General features: G+C 39.3%; 1 protein-coding gene across 4 annotated transcripts in view; it reads right to left on the bottom strand.

Annotated features, from left to right (window-relative positions):
• The window catches only part of LOC119902272 (interleukin-1 receptor accessory protein-like 1), a 246,266-nt gene that overhangs the window by 209,155 nt on the left and 14,980 nt on the right, over positions 1–22,131 (bottom strand). For all 4 annotated transcript variants that reach the window (XM_038718369.1, XM_038718386.1, XM_038718377.1 and 1 more), the window contains exon 2: positions 19,479–19,573. In XM_038718369.1, the coding sequence (XP_038574297.1) occupies positions 19,479–19,560 (82 nt within the window). In that variant the 5' untranslated portion in view covers positions 19,561–19,573. The remainder of the gene's footprint in view (positions 1–19,478; positions 19,574–22,131) is intronic.

Here is a 22,131-nt window from a genome sequence, read left to right as displayed (position 1 = left end):
GACAACATTAAATGTGCACTTCAACAGCATGATATGCATTACAGTTTGAGCTGTTTATTCAAAGCTGGTTAAATTTAAGGATAGCTGACCCAAGCAGCAGTACACATAATAAACTATGATTGAGGTTTGTCAAGCATCATATTAAAAAACGAGTCCTCATATAACGCACCAAACATTACTAAAGCCTGTTGAGATTGATACCCCTGTTATTGTTGCATTAAACTATGTGGACAGAAAAATTCATGGAAGCGTTGAAAAGAGTGAGATGGAATCTTCTTGCCAGCATCTGTAATGTTATTCCTAGCCATGGGCCAGGATTTGTTTCTTACGTTTGTGATGCAAGCTCCAAGATGAACTCCGAAATAAGTATGATGCATACACAAACACACATTTAGGATTTTTACAACCTGTTTACCCAGCACATTTAAGACACATACATATTTCGGCAAGTACTTGTCAGTTATCGTTTACCAATCTGCTCTGCGGAAACTTGGTCATGTGGAGCCGGAATGGCTTTATCAGACAAGAAAGTTACTGAACCGTCCTTCCTCACTCTCCCTTTTCCTTCAGAATACACACCTCTATTTGTTGTTGGGTTTTTTTACAACACAGCAGCCTCTGCACACATCTCTCAGTCTCTCCTCCTCACTGAACCACCCACTAACATCCCACTCCCGTCTTATCTTCTTCTTCACTCCCTTGTCCACTGCCTTTATTCTGAGGGGGTGAAGAAAAAAGTAAATCTGTTTTATTTAGGTGATATGTGTGGCTTTTTGATTACCAGGCTTTTCGAACTCTGCTGAGGTTCAGGATTCAAAACCTTTGCCTTTCTGGAGCGGCCTAATTATATCAGACATGGCTAGATAAACCTGAAAATCATACTAGGTAGCGCCAGAAGGTCTGATCACATTTTGATTGTCTGCCACTTTAATCTTTGAAAGACAGTTGTTAAATAAAATGTGTGATGCAGGGTTTTTAATCAAAATTAATTAGGTTTGTGCCATTAGACAAATTTGACTCGGTGGCAAATGGAATGTAGAGCTCAGTGTATGGTATCATTTGTGATCATAACATAATATAATGAATAACCGATCAATAATAAATGCTTGCCTCGACACACAAATCAATTAAAAATACACTACTGAATATGGTCAAACATATGCTTAAAGGCTGCGAACAGCCTCCACTCTTCTAGGAAGGCTTTTCTCAAGTGTTTACTACCTGGCTGCAGGGATTTGCTTCCATTCAGGCACAAGAGCATTAGTGAGGTTGGCCACTGATGTTGGGAAATAAGCCTGGCTCAAGGTCGGCATTCCAATTTATCCCACAGATGCTGGATGGGGTTGAGGTCGTGGCTCTGTACAGGCCACTTAAGTTGTTCCACACCAAGCTGGAGTGAAAGATAGCCAAAAGTGCTGCCACAATGTTGGAAGCACACTTATATGTTCAATATCTTTGTATGCTGTAGCAAGATTTCACTTAACTGGAACGAAGAAGTCTTGCTTAAACCATGAAAAATAGCCCTTGACCGGATCACACACCATCTGTTTTCTGTGTTAAAACAGAAACAACCACTCTTAAAGTGTTCTTGAAATCATCACACTACTCATTTCACATTAGAAATGACAAGTGGATCATGTTTAATTTTCTGTTGTTTAATATCTGGAACAATAGAAGGTCCATTAGCCACAGTGCGCAGACTTGACTAATTTAATCGCAGTATATGATGAAGTGAGAAACCATTTAAGGCAGAGGAGATGGAAATTATGAACATTTACATCTCTTTCAGCTGGATAATCAAATTTAACCAGTCCTTTGGTGCCATTTCAGTCTATCTAAAAAAGAAATAAAAATCCCTTTGCGTAATCAAGAATGACTTATTCCTATTTTCTTTAAAAACTTTGCTTGTTTGTGCGTTTTCTAATCACTAAGCGCGAGGTGCACTGTGATCTCTACGCGCTGAAATTTGCATATTCTCAGTTGCCGTCTCTTTGATAATCATTTATCAAACTGATGAATAGTTGTCATATTATGCATGATTTATATAGACTCCACAAATGCCTGACTGAAACAGATTCTTTATAACAGTGACTGTTCAATGAGGAGTAGGGGGTAAAGCCTTATTGGTGACTGAAAGGTAATTAGTATCTTGGTGTTCTGTGTATTACAAGGGTGAAATATGCTTCAGCTGCTCATGATGAGCTGCCTAGTGAAGAAGACACAATTCCTTTGCTGAGCTGTTAATAAGCAGGAACAAAGAAGAGAATTAAACCAAAACGTAAGAAATGAGAGGAGTTTACAGCCAGACCACCAGCGCTTCGGCCAGCATGCACACCCCAGAGAGCAACTCAAGAACTTACTACTAACAAGGTCAACACGCAGATACACGGCACCACTCCCCCTCCCAGGTCATATTACAGTAATGCATTTAGACAGCTAGCCTCGTTTCTCCAATATGAGCTCATATATCCTGTGTTTGAAGCCCCACAGAGACACTGCAGTTTACAATGTAGGTTCAATTCCTTCAAAGAACCACACAGTGTCCTCTCTTATCAGCCGCCTTTTTTCATACTAACATATCAACCAATACTGGTTCTTCTCTATGCATGAGCAAGGAAACTGCCCGTTTTGCTGTCAGGGCAGAGGTATGTGCAGGGAAAATCAAACAAACAGCAACTGATTTCATGGTAGAGCAGAGGTGACTGACAACTTGTAAGATTCATCCCCGGCGCATGCTAATGGAGGCTTGGAATATGGCAAAGAACCGAAGTGGGTCTCATATGGCTCATGTTTTTTGGTGAATTGCTTTGAACTATACTTAAAAAGAAAATCCCCAAAGTCATGCTGTGAATATTTGCTATGGCATCAATGGTCTTACTCAAGTGCACTATAAGCGTGTTTCCGTACGCCTGTTTTGATGTTCTTTTTGAATTTGCAAGCAAAGGGGAATGCCAGGGTTTTAGAATTTACAATTAAATGTTTATTAATTTGCTTAATACTGCAAACCTGTTTTCTTTCTTAGCTTAACAGTTCGCTCATGACCTTGGAAACACCAGCTGACAAAACAATATAACCTCAAGGTCCACTTACTAGCTTATTCTGGAGATTTAGACCACTTGTTCTTCAATAGCAGATTGACTTGAGCAACCTTTAAGATAATATGGATGAAAAGTCCCAGAGGTGTTCAAAATCAAGGAAGATTTGGACATCTTATTTTCATGAAAACAGAGCAAACTCAGCCTGCTGATGAAGACCATGTGACACAGCCAAAAGCTCCAGAACAAGTGATTAATTGACTTTGAGTTGGGATTGTTTCTTTTACTTGAGATACATTAAAGGCCGACGGAAACAGATACAAAAAATATATGATGTTGCAGGACTGTGTTGTGCTACTTCAAAAGCAAATTAATTCATGAAAGTATGCTACGATGAATGTCATAAGGTGGGATTTAACAATGAAATGACATGTTGGAACCTTCTTAAGAATATCCACCTAATTCAAACACAAGTCAATTCACATTTTATTTTGCCACCCTTCTCAAGACCGAATGGACACATTATGACAGCATCCCAAGTCAGCAAGTCTGTTTGCTCGGAAAACAATTTCCTTAATAGATAAAACCTCCATTTCACCCACTGCTCTTAAATGAACGTCAAAACAGTTCCATTCTGTTCCATTAGTTGTTCAGTAAGTAAAGAAAAAACAACAACTACTTCACGGCAGCTTCAAACTAGACTATTTCTGGACAATGGGCTGTTTTTGCCCAAGGGGTGGAAAATCCTTCAGGTGAATCCTTGATCCTCCTTATCTCTTCTCTTAGCCTCTCCAACCAGGTCTTATCGCCTTCTGGACAGTAATTAACAGGAATTACACAGAGCTCCTATCTGCTGAGCCCACGTTGTTACCGCTTTCCCATTTAGTACTAGTCTGCTGGGAGATTACATCTGAAGAAGGGCTCCTTCAGTCAGGAGGCGCCACACAAGGCTACAACTTTGGTCACTTGCTGATAAAGGCCAAGCTGGGTGGTAGGGTGAATTGCAGCACCCAAATATGAAAAACAATTTGTCTTACGTAAGTGGTTATTAAATACAGCACCAATAAAATTCATATCGTATTTGAAATGCACGTCATCCCTGCTTTAGATATTAAGGAGATATTGGCATAGTTAGCAAATTCAACTGTACCGTAAAAATTATGCCTTTAGGTAAATTGGAGGTTTGTGAGCTGTATAATTTCATGACTTCCAACTGTGTTGCTTGATTAATAGAAATAGAACCTGTAACCTAAAACCAAATAGGCCAAATTTACCCACATAATTTACACTTATAATTGAAGGAGAAAAAAAAATATGGATGAAAAGAGGGACAATTGTCCATGACACATCTCTTCCACTTTCTCTTTTCTGGCACTCTGTCTCTCTGAGCCCTGCGTACTCTAAATGTTTAACAGGATCCTTGAGAAAAGCCTCTCCACTTCTGTTTCCGTGGCAACTGGCATGCATTGGAATTGATGACATCTCCTGATCGCCCACTTACTTTGCACTAAAAACGCTCTCCCAGTGAACTTCGCCAATGCCACTTTTCCCACAGTAGAAGGGAGACAGAAAAGCAAAAGGAGGCTTTCCGATTAACAAACACGGCAGACATTTTTATTCTTCCTACCCGTGAACACTGGCACCGGTGAGATAGGACAATATTTCAGAAGAGCACCAATGATCAGTTCTTTAAATAACGTGAAATGAATTTAGGATGAATTCAACATGACAGGCCTAACAGGGCCTCAATAATTTATGGTCTGAGTGCCTGTGGTGAGATCTGTATACATCACTTACCTATGTAAATCAGGTTCTCAGCATGATTTGCTGTCTATTTAGCGCCACCTTGAAGCTGCAAACTCATTTGAGAGAAAGAGTGAAACTCCGTCCTTATTCGGACCATCAAGTTAAATGTTTTTGTCCAACAGTGTCCCCATACCTCACACTTTCATTCTCTCCCTTAATTAACATAGACGGCCAGCTAGACAGCTCCAGAGGCCAGAACCCGAGGCAAGACTGCTCGATGTCACCTTGTTACCACCGTAATGGGTTCAGACGAGGTCCCCCTGACACAGGAGAGAGGGGAAATGAATTCATGAAGCCCGGCCTCGTGTACTTTCCACTTTGCCTCTGTCTCCCTTTGCCCTTCCTCCCTTCCCAGCATCCCTCCACCTACATAGCCTTGTTTAAACTTGGCACCACACAACATAGAGAACATATTCAACATAATCACGGTGCATGCACCAGCAACCCGGTGCACAATTCATTCAACTTCATTAAAACCGCACACACGCACACTGACAGCAAATTAACAAACAAAGAGTGTCCATTAAAATCTATTCATTAACTCTGAGACACATTTCATCCGCTGTTGGTTTTGTTTGTAAGTGTTTACAACTCAACAATAAAAATGCAAATACTCAAAAAGCGTTTGGTGAAGTCAACAGCGTTGAGGCATTCATGATCACTTGTTTAAATGCTCAAAATGCTACTACTGTTCAACAGCCAAGGGACTGTGGAGGCAAGTCGCTATGTCAAAGAGCTGGATGTCATGCATGTGAGCAAGAGGCAAGACACTGTGCTGTCAACCCAATTAGGCCACTCAGGCACACTGACTCCATTCTGAAGGCCTGAAAGAGGTCAAGGAACATATAAAACAGCCATTTCCCCAACTAGCCAAGACTGAATGGCAAGAATGTCCTTTATTGCTTGAATCATTAAGGGTGGATGTGCACACAAAACCTCTGTGGGAAAAATATCCACACACTGACCAATTAGGAGAGGGAACAACATGTGCGAAAAAGAGATCGATGTCATGTATTCCTTCAAGTTAGCCATGACAAAAATCTTGACAATCTCCCAGGGTCACTGCTAGAGCGTTAATCTTGTATGAATTTGTTTTAAAACCTAGGATCCAAACAGCTAGTCCTTCATTGGCAGAAAAGGTCCACCAAGGAAGTGTTTTGGGTGCTTCATTGTTCTGATTATACATTCAGGAGGCTAATTTGTTTGTTTAATCCAATTATTTGGTGACTCTATTCTGCAGATTTCTGTACTTCCTTTAACACACAGTCAATAATCCTTAACCCCCCTCTGAGCCAGTCTGAGAAGCCATGAATGCCCACTGAGTTGTCAGCCCCGAGCAAATACTCTGATCAATTGTACACGGTCAGCATGGATGTTTGATTGGATAATCTGCGCCTCACTGTCTCACGTGTGTGTGTGTATGTGCGCTTGTAGAATCAATTTTCCAAACAACAGAGGTGTATGTAGCTTGAATGCTGATTAAATAAGTGTGGTGAGCTTTCAATGTAAATTAAATTGACTTTGAAAACTACTGTTTCAGAATAAACAAATAGTTGATTTGACAGACTTTGTTTTGGAAGGTGTTGAGTGTGTATCTATGTGTAACAGCACATAGTGTGGCAGTCACTTCATCTCCTGTTCTCATGGGTGAACACAGTTTAGGGTCACTTAACAAACACGCCTAGAGGAGGTTGAGAGGCGGCAATCTCTATATGGTGTTCTAGATGGGTGCTTGGATCCATCATTAGGGACCCTGAAGTGCATTTTGAAAGGGTTAAACGTTCTGACGCAGCTACAACTGCAGAGGTAGCCCACACAAAAATTAGGTCATTTAAATCACTCAATTATAGATGTTGACATTGCATACGCATTGTATAGCTCTAATGCCAGGATCACAATTCCATGATATGAAATGTTTCCTAATCCTTCCTCCTCCCCTCCGCACTGGAGATCAAAAGAAATGCTGGAATTGCTTCCCATGGCACATTTGAAATGGTTTTCTGACAGTGTAATACCAAAGTCATTTACCCGGCTGCATTTGGCTTTTGCTATGAATTGCAGAAATGTAGTTTTCTTATTTTGTTTGATGTGCCTGAGCCATGCAGAGAGAGTCATTTAAATTTCAAAATCATGCGGTCTAAATGAAATACTGACACATGCCTTTGACTTAAATTAATAATACTGAGTCATGTTACTGAAACCTTGTTTTTTGCCTGCATGTGCTGTAGCAGCTGTGATTTATTAACTCTTCCTGCTATATACATGACTGTGCTTTAATGAGAAGTGCACATTTCTTGTACAGCATATGTGACGCCATTTCTTGCTGAAAAGTCTGATCCTGAGAAGAAAAATAAAATAAGGTAAGAATAGTTAGCATCACCTCCTAGCAGAAATAAATCCCATGCCAAAGAGTTTCTTTCCAAAGCTAATCTCCCATTTGCATATTAAAGGCAATGAAAGACACATACAGAACCATAATCCTTAGCTGTCCTTGTGTTTGTCAAGACCAGGCACTTGGAGCACAGAAAAGACAGAGAGCCTTAGAGAGCGTTGCAAACAGCAAAAGGAGGCCCTTTAAATGCCTCTATCACACGATTTTAAAAATCACTGAGGGTGGCATGCACATTAAACAATATAATAATGCCATATTTGAATTTCAATGCCAAACAAATGAATGGTGTTGAATGGGATTTGGATACTTTTATTTTGTATTTGAACTGGAGTGTTTCAGGCCTGGAACTGGGACAGATGACTTGTCAAAAATCTAAATGGAATTACCATAAACAGCTTTGCTTTCTTATCCCTTTTTCCAGCTGTTTTGCCAGATACAAATAAGCAGTAAATTGCAAATAAATTAAAACAGTTTAATGATTTTGACGCTTTTAGTTTATTATCTTTGCAGGTACGGAGAAAATTTTAAGGTCAGACACTTGTAAAAGGGGCGTTAATATTTCATCAAGCTATTTGATCTGTTTCTCTTCCATCAACTAATTTGTTGATGGGAAACAATAACATCACCACTACTCATTAGGCTCCATGCGAATGGAAAAAATGACTAAAAAAACAAAACAAAATAACACCTTTTGTCAAACAGCAGCTAGCAGACTTCACAGTTAAGCTATGGGCCTCATTACTCACTTAAAGAATCAAACTTAATTGGCTGCCTGAACATTGCATTTCTTTCCTGCAATTTATTTTAAGTGTTTTTGATGTCAGATGATATACGGGGGAGACTTTGGTGAGAGGCTGAACGGAACAGAAACAGTTTAATTACCCTCTGGCAAGATCACACCCACAACCCAGACAAAGGCTGCAGAGAAAGGAGAATTTGGAATCTGGTTTCGGAGGGCGAGATTGTGTGAGGAGATATGCTGAGACCGCAGAAACACTTGCAATTGTGAGGTTGCGGTGTGCCGTGTTGCTTGGCTACCGGCAGGATACAGGGATGCAACGCCTACGAACATCTGTAGTGCCTCTTAGTTAGTAGAAGATGTTAATAGAGACTTATAGAGCGCTTTGGATGCTGCAGCCCCTGTGCTGTCACAATAAGGGCAAAATGTACACTACGACAACTACACTAACCAGAAATCTTGTCATGTTATGACTTAAGAGGCTCCTTCTGTAATGGCCTCTGCATGTCTCTGTTCTTTTTAACTCCTCTTTTCAGGTCTAGGAACAAGGCATGAGTTGCAACTGTGTCAACCTCAGGACTTAAATCTGCCATTTTCTCATTTTCTTTTATTTACATTTCAAGTTAACAGAATCTAATATTTTTATAAGGCTACTGGGGCTGTAAAAACAATTAATTGCTATTTGATCCACAGCCGAGAACTTTTCACATTTACAGAGCTGCCATATGTCATATAAAAAGAAATAAGAGAAGAAAGATGTTTCTTGAAAATTACAGATGATGATGCCGGCCTCTTGCTTCACTGAAAAACATACAATTCTATTGCAGCACCTCTGTAGATGAACATGTTTGTTTTCATGAACGCAGAGGAGCTGTGGGGGAGGCTGTGCAGGTCCACGCGGCCCTGTGATTGGTCCTTTGGGAGATCAGGGAGAGGCTTATCCCTAGGAGAGGCCTTGGAGATGACAGTGGAACTTAATTGATATGTAGAATTTATTGATCACTGCACTGCAGGGAAATCAACTGCCATCTTCTACCATTTTTTGGGCCCAGGAGGAACATAAATAAGAGGTCTTAAATATTTCAACTATGTGCCACATCAAACGCAAGCAATAAACATGGCAGGGAAATATGTGACGGAACTTCACTGTAAATCGTGCCAAATGAAATTACAAGGCATGCTTACAGGGAACAGTTGTGCAGAATTTTGAAGAGAGTGGATTTTTAAAAGCAAATTTGGTCCATCTTAATTAAAGCAGCACTTCTCTCCCCAAACAATAGGTGCTTTAGCTTGGGATAAAATTACATACTTTTCAATGGGGGGAATACCAGGTAATTCCCTGCTAATTATAATAAAAATGCTAAGCAGTAGGATTTGAATGGGACCTGCTTGTATCTTCAGAACAGTGGTAAGAAAAGCAGCCAGAGCCTGGAGAATAGAGTCAACCTGGTTTGTTTCCAAAACTCCTGCAGTGCGTCAGTCTCCTGCAACCAACAAAGGCGTACTCCTCGGCAAGCAAGCTTACATCCTTTCTCCCTTGCAAAAGAAAAAAAAAGAAAACTGAAAAGCCCCAAACTTGGCGGGACTCCCTTGAGACCTGTAAGGATTCAGTGTGCCTCTGCTTGTTGCAGAAATAGGTTGATTGTGCTTTGACCATTCCTAGTTTGACTAAAAAAAGACTGGGGGAAAAAAAGGATAAACCAAAGGAAAGGAAATGTACAAAGAGAACAAGAGAGTAGTGTTTTTTTTTTGTTCTTAGCTGTCATTGAGCTATGGGGAGACTGAACAGGGAATGAACACAGTGAGAGAGGATGTGTTCAAACTTTCCAATAAAGGAGCATTGAAAAAGGCCACACGCTGAGTGCCTGGCTGACGCGAGAGAGCTTGACAGCCTCATCAAATGCTACGTTGTTGGGAGACTTCCTGCATTAACAAAACTTCACCTCTCAAGCGACCACAGCCTCATTGTGCAGAGGAGGCTAATTAAAAACCGCACATGCAGTTTCTTTCACAACGGCGACACTGAAGGCAGGAAAAGGCCACAAACTTCCCATCCAGTGACATCATCAATCATCTGAAGCAAATAATTGGTTTACAAGGTCAGCTGGGGGAATAGAAAATGAGTCATCTCATCCTACAGTTTTCCTGCTAATCATTACTTTGATTGACAACATATGCTCATGTGAACATGGCATAGACCCTTATATATGCCTGGTATTAACATCTGTGTCTGAATACGGTATGTGGAAAATAATGTCTGCATTAATAAGTGTTCTCGTTATCTAGTGTCTGCCTCCACTGTGGTCAGATTTTATTAGGTAGGCAGACTTGTGGACAAACCTGGTGCGTCTCAGGTCAAGGGAAACAAGTTATGACATGCAATGCAAAGGTCACATGACAGACAGTGACAGCCGGAAGCACTTGATTTAACTGTCTTAATTATACTGTCCGAAGGTAATCTGAGCCAGAGAAGAAGCCCCTTGAGAGGCTCCTGTATGCAGCTGTCAAGGACGGGGCTGTTTTTAGCTTGAGAAACCTGGACATGCTTCGTCGTATGTTTTTTACCTAGTTGAATAACAGACACAGATTGCATGTTAATACCAGGTATAAACGTTGCCTTTGACTAAGGTCAGTCTGTTTTTTTCTATTACAAGATCTATTCCAGTATTACAAGATCTATAACACTGCAAATCACTGCTGAAAAACAGATTCAAACTGGATTCTTTAAAAGGTAACAAAGTTGACTTAGTAATCCAAATTAAATGAATGTTAGTGTTGAGGCTCCTTCCTGTTGAGTCAACACTTGATTTAATTAGATAATAAAGGCATGTGCACTTTAGGGTACTTCCATTCCCTTACTCTCAGTTTGTGGAAAAATCTTTCAGCCCATCACCTTAACAAATACAAACATGCTTTTCCAATCAACCTACCGAAACTGATATATATCTATACATTGTTATGGCAACAAAACACTGCAGTAATCAATCAATAGAAATGATCCTTGAAACAAACAAACAAACAATATATATATACATATATATGCATGCTTTTTGTCTATTTATCTGAAATGTAATTCTGCATGCAAATATCAGCAAAAAGACTCAGAAACATACTTTTTTTGTGAAATCCCTGTATCCCTGTTACCAGCAGGGAGAGAATGGGGCCAATTATAGACGCTGATAAAATTGGAAAATGACAAGAGACAGTGTTGCCATGCAAATTAATGAAACCCCCTTAAAAATCAAACTTAACTAAGTTGCATCAGCCCAAAACAAAGTTAGCGCTTCAATCAATAGAAAACCAATGTACTCCAAGGGTCGCAACACTGGGAGAAAAAAAAAAAAAGAATCGAATGTGTCAGAGACTGCAAAGATTGAGACAAGTAGAAATCAAATCACCAGTGTGTCTTGATTTCCAGAAATGACAGAGAAAAAAACCCTCAGTACTTGTCTTTTTAACAGGAGGAGGGTCAGCTCACTCAAGATAGACCTTTTTATAAAGGAGGGATGTGATCATTTAACCCAATCTCACTCCACTCAAAACAGATATTGCAGGCGTGTAATTTAAAGGGGGAGCATAGAATTTGGTCTCCAGTCTACATATTAGGCAAAAATCACAGATGCAAAAAGGTGTTCCTACGTGAATAAAATAGGTCAGGTTTTTGGTAAAACAGCCTCTTGGTTTAAAACAGTTGAAGTCTAATAATGATTATGGGATTAGGCATCAGTGTACTGCTTTAATTATTCTGTGAGACATCCATCTGTCCTCTCTGGCCTCCAGGAGAAAGTCGCCAATCAATGGAAGCAATAACCATCACTTTCTACGCACGGGAGGTTGAGGAGAAATGTTAGGTGAAGCGTAAAGACGGTAACGTAAAGACAGGGCAGAGAAATCAGAAGGGACAGCAGGGCCATTGAGATGAAGGATTTTTATTTTTGAGAGGAACTAAAAAGAAAAACTGCCATCTCACTCTCACCATCTCACTGACAGAAGCGGGAAATGACATACATAAACATAAATACGTAAGAATTGTGCTATGATTGTCAGACAGACAGATACATACAGGCAAATAGCGACGCAGAGTGAGGGGGAGTTACCATATGGATTAATCATGCAGTGCAGCCCCAGGTTAAAATGTGTGATATTTTTGGGTACAGTCCCATCGCCGCCTCCAGGCGATTTGCATAGTACTGAGAGACTACTCCACCGCTCAGCTTTGTGAGAGCCAAGCAGTCAAGGGGAATTAAAGCAATTTCCGGTACCATTACTGTTTATGGCCATATTGCCCTAAACTTATTACAAATGTTACTTATTTACTTTTCATTTTCTCTGTTTTTCTTTCTTGTTTTTCTTTGGGGAGTTTTATTTCCCCCAAAGTCCTCTTCCTTAAACCTGAGAGCCAGATTTTCTTAAATTAAGCAGTGGCCAGCCTTCTCCATGTTTAAATCCTCTTTCGGACTAAAGCTCATTATCATCCACACATATAATCTCTCAAATTGGTACCAAATGCCCTGGCTGCCAAAGTGGGCTGCATAATTTGCAAAGGGAGCCTGAAGTGAACGCTATTATCTTTCAGAAAGAAATATTAAAAGTGGAGATAATGCAGTATATTGTATTTAATATTAAAGGCCTGCAGACTGTTGAGGTTCCAAGACAATGAACAGATAGAGGAAAGGACAACACAGGAAGGTGGGAAGAAAAGTGAAGTATTTCACTCACAGAATCTGTATACATTTCAAAATTTAACCCCTTAGTTTTCAACTCAACGTTTAAGAAAACTAAAGTCAAAAGGTGAGACATTCAATGACTTACTGAAAGCAGCTTTCTGAACTGTATTTACAACAACAATAACTACTACTACTATTAGGAGTAAATAAGTTGTAATGCTATAAAAGGAGGCAGATAAAATATACATTTTTGTTGAACCAACCAAAGTAAAAATGTACTCAAGTTCACTAAGTGTCGTTCAAAACACAGATATCAGTGACCGACACTTCTGAGTGAGCAACGTTGTGTGTTTTGTTGCATCTCTGACTGAAAAAAAAAGCTTTTTTCAGTGGTGACAAATAGAAAGCATTAAATCATACAAAAGAACTGGCTTTAAAATACTGTAAGCAGCAATCACTAAGACCAAAGGTTAAAGAGTAACTTGACTTGATATCTTCTGTGATTTTAAACATTATTGTTTCATTACAGACATATGAAGGCAAAAAGAGGTGCACATCTGCTTGACTGACAGCTGTCTGCCCTTATTAGCTCCACCCACGTCCACCCCATATCCCAAATCTGGATTTCAGTAAACCCAAATCCAATCATCCCATAGGCTTCAGACGCCTGTGGGTGACATTTTTTTAAATACCCAAAAGCATCAAATAAATAAAAATAGCCATAACCAGATACATCTTTGATCCACACATATTGCAGTGCATTTGAGCTTTAAACACAACCTACAGCTACACACTGGATCTTCACTGAGCTGCAGCCCCCTTCACCCTTTCCTGGCATTTTTCTCAATTGCTGTGGTGTTGTAACATTATTGCAGGTCAGGAAACAGGCCACAGAGAGACTATTCTGTTCATAAATCAGGCGATTGATCGTCAACCATCACGCACGGAGGACTTTGGCATGTGTCCCCAACAAATAACCATATCCATAGCCATAACCCCAGTTGTCAAGAGGCCTATATCTGGCACACTTGTTGAGCAGCGGGAGGGAAAACACCTCCATGTGGCAAGCCATTTCATTTCTAATATCATGTGTGTGATCAATCTCCCCCGCAATGAACGGGCGGTGCAGTGGAGGCAATCATTCAACATTTGTGGCAGGTATGTGGTATTGACCGAGGGAAGATGAACCGCGGATATTACGGATGTGTGCCTATGCATGTGTGTGTGATGGAAAGAGAGACAGAGAGAGAGAGAGAGAGAGAGAGAGAGAGAGAGAGAGAGAGAGAGAGAGAGAGAGACGAAGAGGGAGCTTGTGTTTCAGATTTCAATCTTAGCTGTAGTTTCCAAGGATTTCCTGGATTTGTTTAAGAAATTTTTTTTTAACTCAATTTCAGGCCTTTACATCCCAAGCTGTTATCAGTGATAACCTGAAGTGGTTCATAGTTGTTCTGATGCCACTTCTATATTACTATTAATGCCATTTTTATTACTTGTGCAAGAATGATCTGACATTCAGTAGATTTCATGGGTAAAAAATTGACAGTGGAAAGGGTTGCTACTGCTGTGGCCCTTCTCTCCATCAAAGTTCTTGCTGACAGCTTGCTGCTATATTTAACGTCCTTTAATATCAATTACAAAGTCAAGTGGCTTGCCATAATTGAATTTGTGCTGTGCGCTGACATCCCCTGTTAGGAATCACTGTCTTGTCCAATTAAGAGAAGCCTTATTATTGGCCAAATTGCGAGAAGCACCATTAATGTGAGGGGAAGATTCTATCCTTTAACTGACGTATTAATGTTGACATCCTCCCAGAGTTGTGCGTTGCGATGGGTGTAACGACTGTAAATTTAAGTGACTGTCAGGATGTCCTTGATTCTTCCTCCAGCAAGAGTGGAAAGAAGTAGTCGGCGAAGAGAGGGGAAAAAAATATGTTGTGGACCTACTGTAGCGGCAGTAGATAAATACACGGGGAGAGACGGATGATGAGCGGCTGCTCTCTAATGGGAACCAAGGTCTTGTTGCCGTGGCGTGTTTTATTTACAACTACTCTTCATCAGAGTGACACGCCGGGCCCTCGGACCATCCTTAATAGAAACTAGAAGCAGAGAAGGGATTCTGTATTCCATTTCTAAATGGGAACACATGTCGGAGACCGGCTTTTTACATATGCATGAACAACAGAATGATGCATTCACTGTGAGTGAGTGTTATGGATAATATATTGCTGGAATTACTGGGAGACTGTGGAAAGGTAAGCATCATTTGTCTGGGGACTCATCAATGTCTGGTGAAGAAATGGGGAGTAATGACTGTAAAGCAGAGGGGAGAAGAAAGGCCAAATATGTCTCAATCAACGTCAAGAGATATGATTGTAGATCTACTACTGTCATCAGTGTTTGCTGGGGGGATGTGTTAACAGTTTTGTTAAGGGGTAACTTTTAGTGAATACACACTGTGGAAGGTATGTAATGTTGGGGCAACCGAACAAAAAGGCTGAAGAGCTTCCTGTTTGTGTGATTAATCTGAATAGATGGGAGCTCCTGTGCCTGCAGTGTCCACAGGGATAAATGGCTGGTGACTGACAGTGATGCTGTCCCTGATTTGCCTCATTAAAAATCAACCATGAACAATACAAAACTCTTGACTGCATATTTTTAGAATGGTTTAACTTCTGTGTTGATCTGGGACGTACAACAGAAACTTTCTGTTTTCTCAAGTCTAATGAATGGTATAAATAAACCCAGCGTGGACTCACAAGAGGAAATTCACAGAATATTATGCAAGTTTTATCCAGAAAAGAAAAACAGTTACATTCAAGATCTAAAATGTTGGCCTTGTGGTCACTGTAACAAAAAGGCCAATCCTCAAAACAGCAAGTATGTCATCAAAAGACATGCAGCATCACAGTAAACCCCTGGGGATAACAGAAACTCCTGATGCCTGGGAAGTACGGGAGGCTGTGAGGAGTAAAACTGACTATCAAAGATAAGACAAAGCAGGGTTCACGGTGTAATGAAATGCAGATGAATGGTGATTCTCATGATATATTTTAAAAAGCTGCTACAGAATTTAGGAAATATTCTGTTCAGTCACTTTTGCAATGTGTGTGTATGTCCTTTTTTTTCTATTCTGTATTCAGGTCTGCCAAAAGTCATCCTCTGTAACCTCCGAAGCTCCTTCTCACTCTGATTGTAATCCATGTTCAGAGGTGAGAAAAAGAATAAATGCATAGTTATTACTTCAGAGAGTCTAAAGTGAGACCTTACATGAACTCTCGAGTTTCTGTTTCATATCAAATAAAATGCAGCTGTGTGGTGCACAGAAGGAGGATTCTGCTCTTTTCAGCTCACTGCCAAGCAACCCAACAGGCACTCATAGGGATTTCTCACACTGCTCTTCCAAACAGCTATTGTATAGTAGGGCACAAGTAGCAAACAAGGGAGCTGATTGTGTGTCTTTAAGAAAATAACAGAACCACAGCATTTTTTCAGAGATGGGACCTTTTTTCCAAAAAAAACAAGGACAGCAAGTATAATAGAAATTGGCCAACAAAGCAAGTCTTTGTCCATGAATCACTCAAATCCAGAAAGAGATATAATTTACTTATAAAAAGTGTCCTAATCACTCAATGTTTGTCAAAAGCTGTCATATGCTAACCTAACAACATTTATATAATTTTCTAGTAGTTTTTCAGTTTTAAATGTCAGCAGCCTGTGACCCTACGGTTTCATTAGTCAGTTGTACTTATTTCAATATTTAAAGGGTGAAAATATCTTAATCATCATATTAGCATCTCTCTTTGCTGACCACCTTGTTCTTTTCCAGGAAAACTGCAAGCCTTACAGTGCATTCATAACATTCTAATAAGACGGAGCTGCCATGTACAACCAAAGGGTTCTAGTGTTGCTCTACAGAAAGAAGCAAACCATTGTTTAGTGTCTTGCTGAAGGCCAATTTGACAGTAGTTGTGTCCCTCGTTCACTTTTCCCATGCAGATTTTTGCACAAAGATGGGGCGAGCCCTCTTCTCTAATCTTTAGACCTCTTCCATCGCACCAAATCTGTTAAACTCCTTTGTGCATTCTAACTGTCGTGGAAATGACCACAAACAGCTGCTGGTTTACAAGCAGCAAGTCCCTGCTGTAAACAGTAAACTGAGTTTAAAACTTTGTAATGGTAGATCTATGCATTTCTGGGTGAATTTTGTGATGTATTTTGCTTATTACACTGATGACTAGTCACACATAGCAATCATAGTGTCACACAGGTGCATACAGTGTACAGAAAATGTCTTAGAGCTACATTAAATCAGATCTATTTCTGGTATATTTAATCGTTATGAAAGAGCCAGGAGATTATTTCTACATTCATTGTTCTGCACTGAAAAGGTCAGAAACTGATCATAAAGGCCAGTTTCTACACGGACAGTAGCTTTGACAAACCAGAATGCAATGCAGCCACAAGGTGCTTCACATCAAATAAATGACACAGAGTTCAAACACAAAATAACTCCTGGAATAACTTGTACATAACAGATTGAACATCACTGACTGATGGTATAACAACTATGTAGAAGCATCGAAGAGTGGTTTTATTTCAACATCTGCCTTGATGTGCTGTATTAAGCAAAAATATATGCAATTATTCTGTTCACCCAACCATTCAGGCCATATCAGCATTCTAACAAAGAGGAACGACAGCAGAGGACAAATGGATACATTTCTTCTACTTAAACATGCTGAGAATTAGTATGGCAGATATGCATTGTATGTTTTTGCACTGTTACACCCTGAGCACAAATGCAGACAAAGCATTACTCAAAGACGAGTGTTTTGAATTTAATCATCTACAGATAATAGTGGTGCACATGCAGCACTGTGCAGGGGTTTCTGGAGTTTGAGTGCTTGTTTGTGTGTAAGTGCGATCCCAGTGAAAAGGGAAAGCGAGGAAGATAGTGGGCTCATTGTCCCTGAGGGAGTCCATCAAGTCATTTAATTTCCTTTAATGGGCTGACACTTACAGGTTTGTTTGTCTACAGTTAATTTCTTTTAATAAAAGGTGCATACAAAAGACAATACATTTTTATAGCAGCTTGGTTTGTCTTATTAGAGATTCAGGCAGTAATCTGTTTGATCAATTTCAGCTCAATCCCCACATATTTCCTGATGAAAATGTAGATAAAAGCAAGACTTTTAAGACACAAATGTATTTGTATTTTCCATATCAGAGCCAAACATTATAAGTAAAACCTTTACAGCCGTTCACAATGGAGTACACCACATGTAAGTAGTGCCAAGAGGTTTTCTGTGTTTTAAATGAGATTATATGCCTGATTTGATCCAATCTAAAATAAAAATATGACCAAATGAACCACACAAGTTTTATCTCATCAATAAAAAAACTCCCCACAAACATTTCTTTGAAAATATACCTGCTATGATACCAGGATACTCACCTTCCCGCCCCCGCTGTTTCTTCCCATTCCATAAAAATGAAAGCAATGCAATTTCAAACTGGCTTTCATTGCCCAGAATCCTTTTTACAATGGTGCCCTAACTTGCAACCAGCATGGCCTCTAATAAAGCCGTACAACCTAAAAGAGAAGGAACAAAGGACGGAGGTCTGGCTCAGATGGGGTGTTCATTTATCAGTGGACACGTTTCAAATCCTTGCCCCAGGCAATGGCTCGTGAAAGCATCTGAGGAGATAGCCCGTAGGGACTTCTGCTGGAAAAGCAAAAAACCTTTTGATGAGCCTTGGGCCATTCCTGCACCTGTGTCTAATATGCATGGGTAAAAACCCAGACACAAGCTACCTCTGGATTGCAAAATATTTTCTTTATGTTTCATTTTAGCCAATGGGGATTGTCCCACTAGCTTGCATCTATCCTCTTGTAGAAAGTAATATTTTCTTAGTATGGAGAGGCATAAGGTTTTAGTGCCATAAACATGTAAATACTTATATTCCTACAAAGTCCACAGCCCCATCCTTAGATGCAAAGTACTTCACCGATCCAGAAAGTAACTCACTGAAATCCTCATTTCATTCATTAATCCATTCACTTACACACTCACAATTAACCTTCACACCTAGGGGAATGATTTGAGGAATCACTGAATCAAGATCATTGTCTCACCTCTTTTTTGGTGCTTTTATGAAAACAATTAATTAGGGCAAATAGCATGGAAATACACATTTAAAGAAAGAATTTAAAAATCTCTAGTCTACACTGTTAAAAAAGAGATTTAAGCTAATGAGATAATAAAGAATCAACGGATTCATCATGAGACCAACTTTACACAATAACAGAGCACCCGAGTATGTGCATCATAACTGACAAAGTGTATGTGATCTCTCATTGTGTAATTAAGAGGTATGTTGCAAACCTTTAAAGAATAAGCAAGCCTGTGTTCTTATTATCTTCTACAACTAATTAAAACAAGATTATACCGTGCAATTCATCTGCAAAGATCAACAATGTAATATTCCACCATCGCTCACAGAACCTCAAATTAAATAACTGAGTGTACATAAAAATCAAGCTGTTAAATAACAGGACAGCCCTGTTTTTCATCATGACTGGTTGGGGTCTCTAAGTACAACAGCACAAGGCCATGTGATCCCTCTGCTGTTGACTGAAATACAATTTGTGCTTTCAAGCAAAGAAAACAGCCTTGAAATCTTGGCAGGTGCCAGGGAATCAAACCTGCAGCAATTAATGTAGCTGTTAAAATATGGGATACTCTAAGTAAAATAAATAGTACTGAGCATGTGCCCAATTGGTTCTATCATTAGAACAAAAGAAAGATACAGCAGTTGCGGTAAAAAGACAAGACTTACCTGAGCCTCTCTTTGACACCACTTTCAGGCAATGGACCACAACAGCATGAAGCAGGATCAGAAGAGGAATGGGAGCTTTCATTTTTTTACCAGTCCTACAAGGAAACAAAATCCTGAGTTATTATTCCGTACAGAAAAAGGCTGTGAATACAATGAATGCACTAAAAACAGAAAATAAACCCAAGAGATAATTATTCTGGCCAGAAAAGCTGGATCAAAGCTATGCAAGCAATGTTCTGAGCCAATAATTACAGAACTTTTACAAGACCTAAGGTCAGCTGGAAAAAATCCAACACCCCTATCTGCAAATCCTGTTCTCCAAAGTGTTTGTCTGCCTCTTTGTCAACAACCTACAACACTAGCCCAACTTCTCTCCCAACCAACATGACATAATCAGGTGCCCACTTAGATCAGGGGGATGGCTCTAGAAGCGGGGTTACAAAGCTGTTTCCAAGGACACTGATTTCACTGTTATTTCTCCCGCCAACATTGATAATTAGTGAGCAGCTGCAAAATACAAAGCTTGAGCAAAGAAAAAACAGATGCAAAAAAGTGTAATTAATTGTTACAATGGCATTTTTTAAGACTGCCATATGGCTGTATAATGGACATTGTGGCATACTACAAATATATTAGCAAGATATTATGGGTTACGCAAAAGGAAAAGAGAAAGAGTTATGCAACAATACCTATATGCTACAATAAACTTCAAAGCTCTTTGAATTACCTTGTTGCTGAAATGTGCTATACAAATAAACTTGCCTTGCCTTGCTTAAACAGTGAAATGTATTGCCCTGCCTGGCCCATTGTTTATGAACCTATGATATGAAAAGAGGAACTACCTGTAAACACTCAAATAGTTCAATATATGGCTGCAATTAATGATTATACTCTCCCAACCAACATGATATCACAATCAGGTGCCCACTTAGATCTCTCTGTTAATACACAGCTTTTCATACAAGAAAGCTAGTCTGTGATGGTGGATCCAATCCAAAATATGGCTTAATATCCCAGGAACTACCAAAATTGTAGATGGTAATGACACTATTGATGAGAATAATGGGAATAAAGTGACATTTCAGTTGATGACAGTCAAACACACTAAGTCAGAAGCCTAATTTAGAAATGGTACCTCCAGTAAGGGATCTTTGCCAAAAATATGTTTATTTAATGTGTTCAAGTAACACGTTGTTGGTCCCAAAACTTAATTGTTGGTAAGGCTCACTGAAAACATTGAACATCAAAATAAAAGCTTGTTTTTGATCTGTCCATTCACAGTTTTAAGTACATGTTAATCCATGACCATAACCGTGCAGTTATCGAAAAATAATGTGTTGTAATGTGTTATATCTCATAACAGCACAGGTTTAAGTGGTTTATCTAGCTCAGGGGTCAGCAACCCGCGGCTCTGGAGACGCATGCGGCTCTTTCATCCTTATACTGCGGCTCCGAGTGGCTTGGAAAAATAAATTACTAAAACAAAAAAAAAAACTAAGTATTTAATTGAAGTGTATTTTATTTGTGTTAGTTCTTTTTTCGCCTTTGGAGTCCTGTCCATCTTCGGATCCACATATGTATGTGAGCAGCTATTCTCTACCATGAACTACATTAAAAACAAACACCGCTCACGCTTCACAGATGACAGCTTACAGTCCTGCGTAAAGATGAAAGTGACTTCGTACAGCCCCGATTTGCAGACACTGTGCGCAGAGGTTCAGGAGCAGAAGTCCCATTAACCAGGTAAAATAAATATTTATGCAGATATTTTGCAAATATTTATTTTTCATTGTTTAGTAACACAGTGTTTTTTTTCTCTATTTATTTTTTAAATTCAGGTCAAGGCTCCGCTACATGCTCTGAAAGCCCAAAGGCGATACTATAAGGATGACGGCTCACGGCATTTTTTGCTTTTGTTTGCTACATGGATATTTTAAGTTCAGCTTTTTAATTTATTTGAAAGAGACATTAAGACATTGTTATTATTTTTTCAAGAATTCAAAATGTTCAAAATGTTCAAAGCAATAATAAGTGTATGGCTGGGGTGAACCCCGAAGCATGAAAGGGAAGTTGTTGTTTTTTGTTTTTTTTTAAAATAAATGCGGGGTTTTTTCATTTTAGATGTCAGAAAGTATTTGCGGCTCCCAGTGTTTTCTTTTCCGTGGAAACCGAGTTCAAATGGCTCTTTCGGTGTTAAAGGTTGCCGACCCCTGATCTAGCTTATACCATAGCCACATTCCAATGATTGAAATATACACCATTTATTCATATTTTAGGGTAATGCAAGCTTTAAAATATAATTTTGTATTGACAATATCTTTGTCAGCCTTGGAATAAATAGTTCAATGCTTCACCAACTATGTAAAGCCATTTCCTAGTAATGGCTAGTATAAGTAGGCATTAAGAAAAAAAAAATCAAGGCTGAAAAAATAAGAATCATGTGCTTTATCTCATAATAATGCATACCATCTGCCCGGACTGGGGATACACTTTGACAAAAAAAGGGCTATAAAAGGTCTTATAATATAATAATTAATAGAACTGATCTTAAGTTCATTAAAAGATTTTTATTCAGATTTTCCATGCAACTAATAGAATTTATCAGTGATACATTGTACAGTTACATGGAAGTGTAAATGACTAATTCTTCTTT

This window comes from Micropterus salmoides, unplaced genomic scaffold (assembly GCF_014851395.1).
Source record: "Micropterus salmoides isolate LMB-PRFRI ecotype aquatic unplaced genomic scaffold, ASM1485139v1 Ms_hic_scaffold_1, whole genome shotgun sequence".
Classification (NCBI taxonomy): Eukaryota; Metazoa; Chordata; class Actinopteri; order Centrarchiformes; family Centrarchidae; genus Micropterus; species Micropterus salmoides.
Note: the sequence above shows the minus strand (reverse complement) of the source record. Positions and strands in the feature narration are given on the sequence as shown.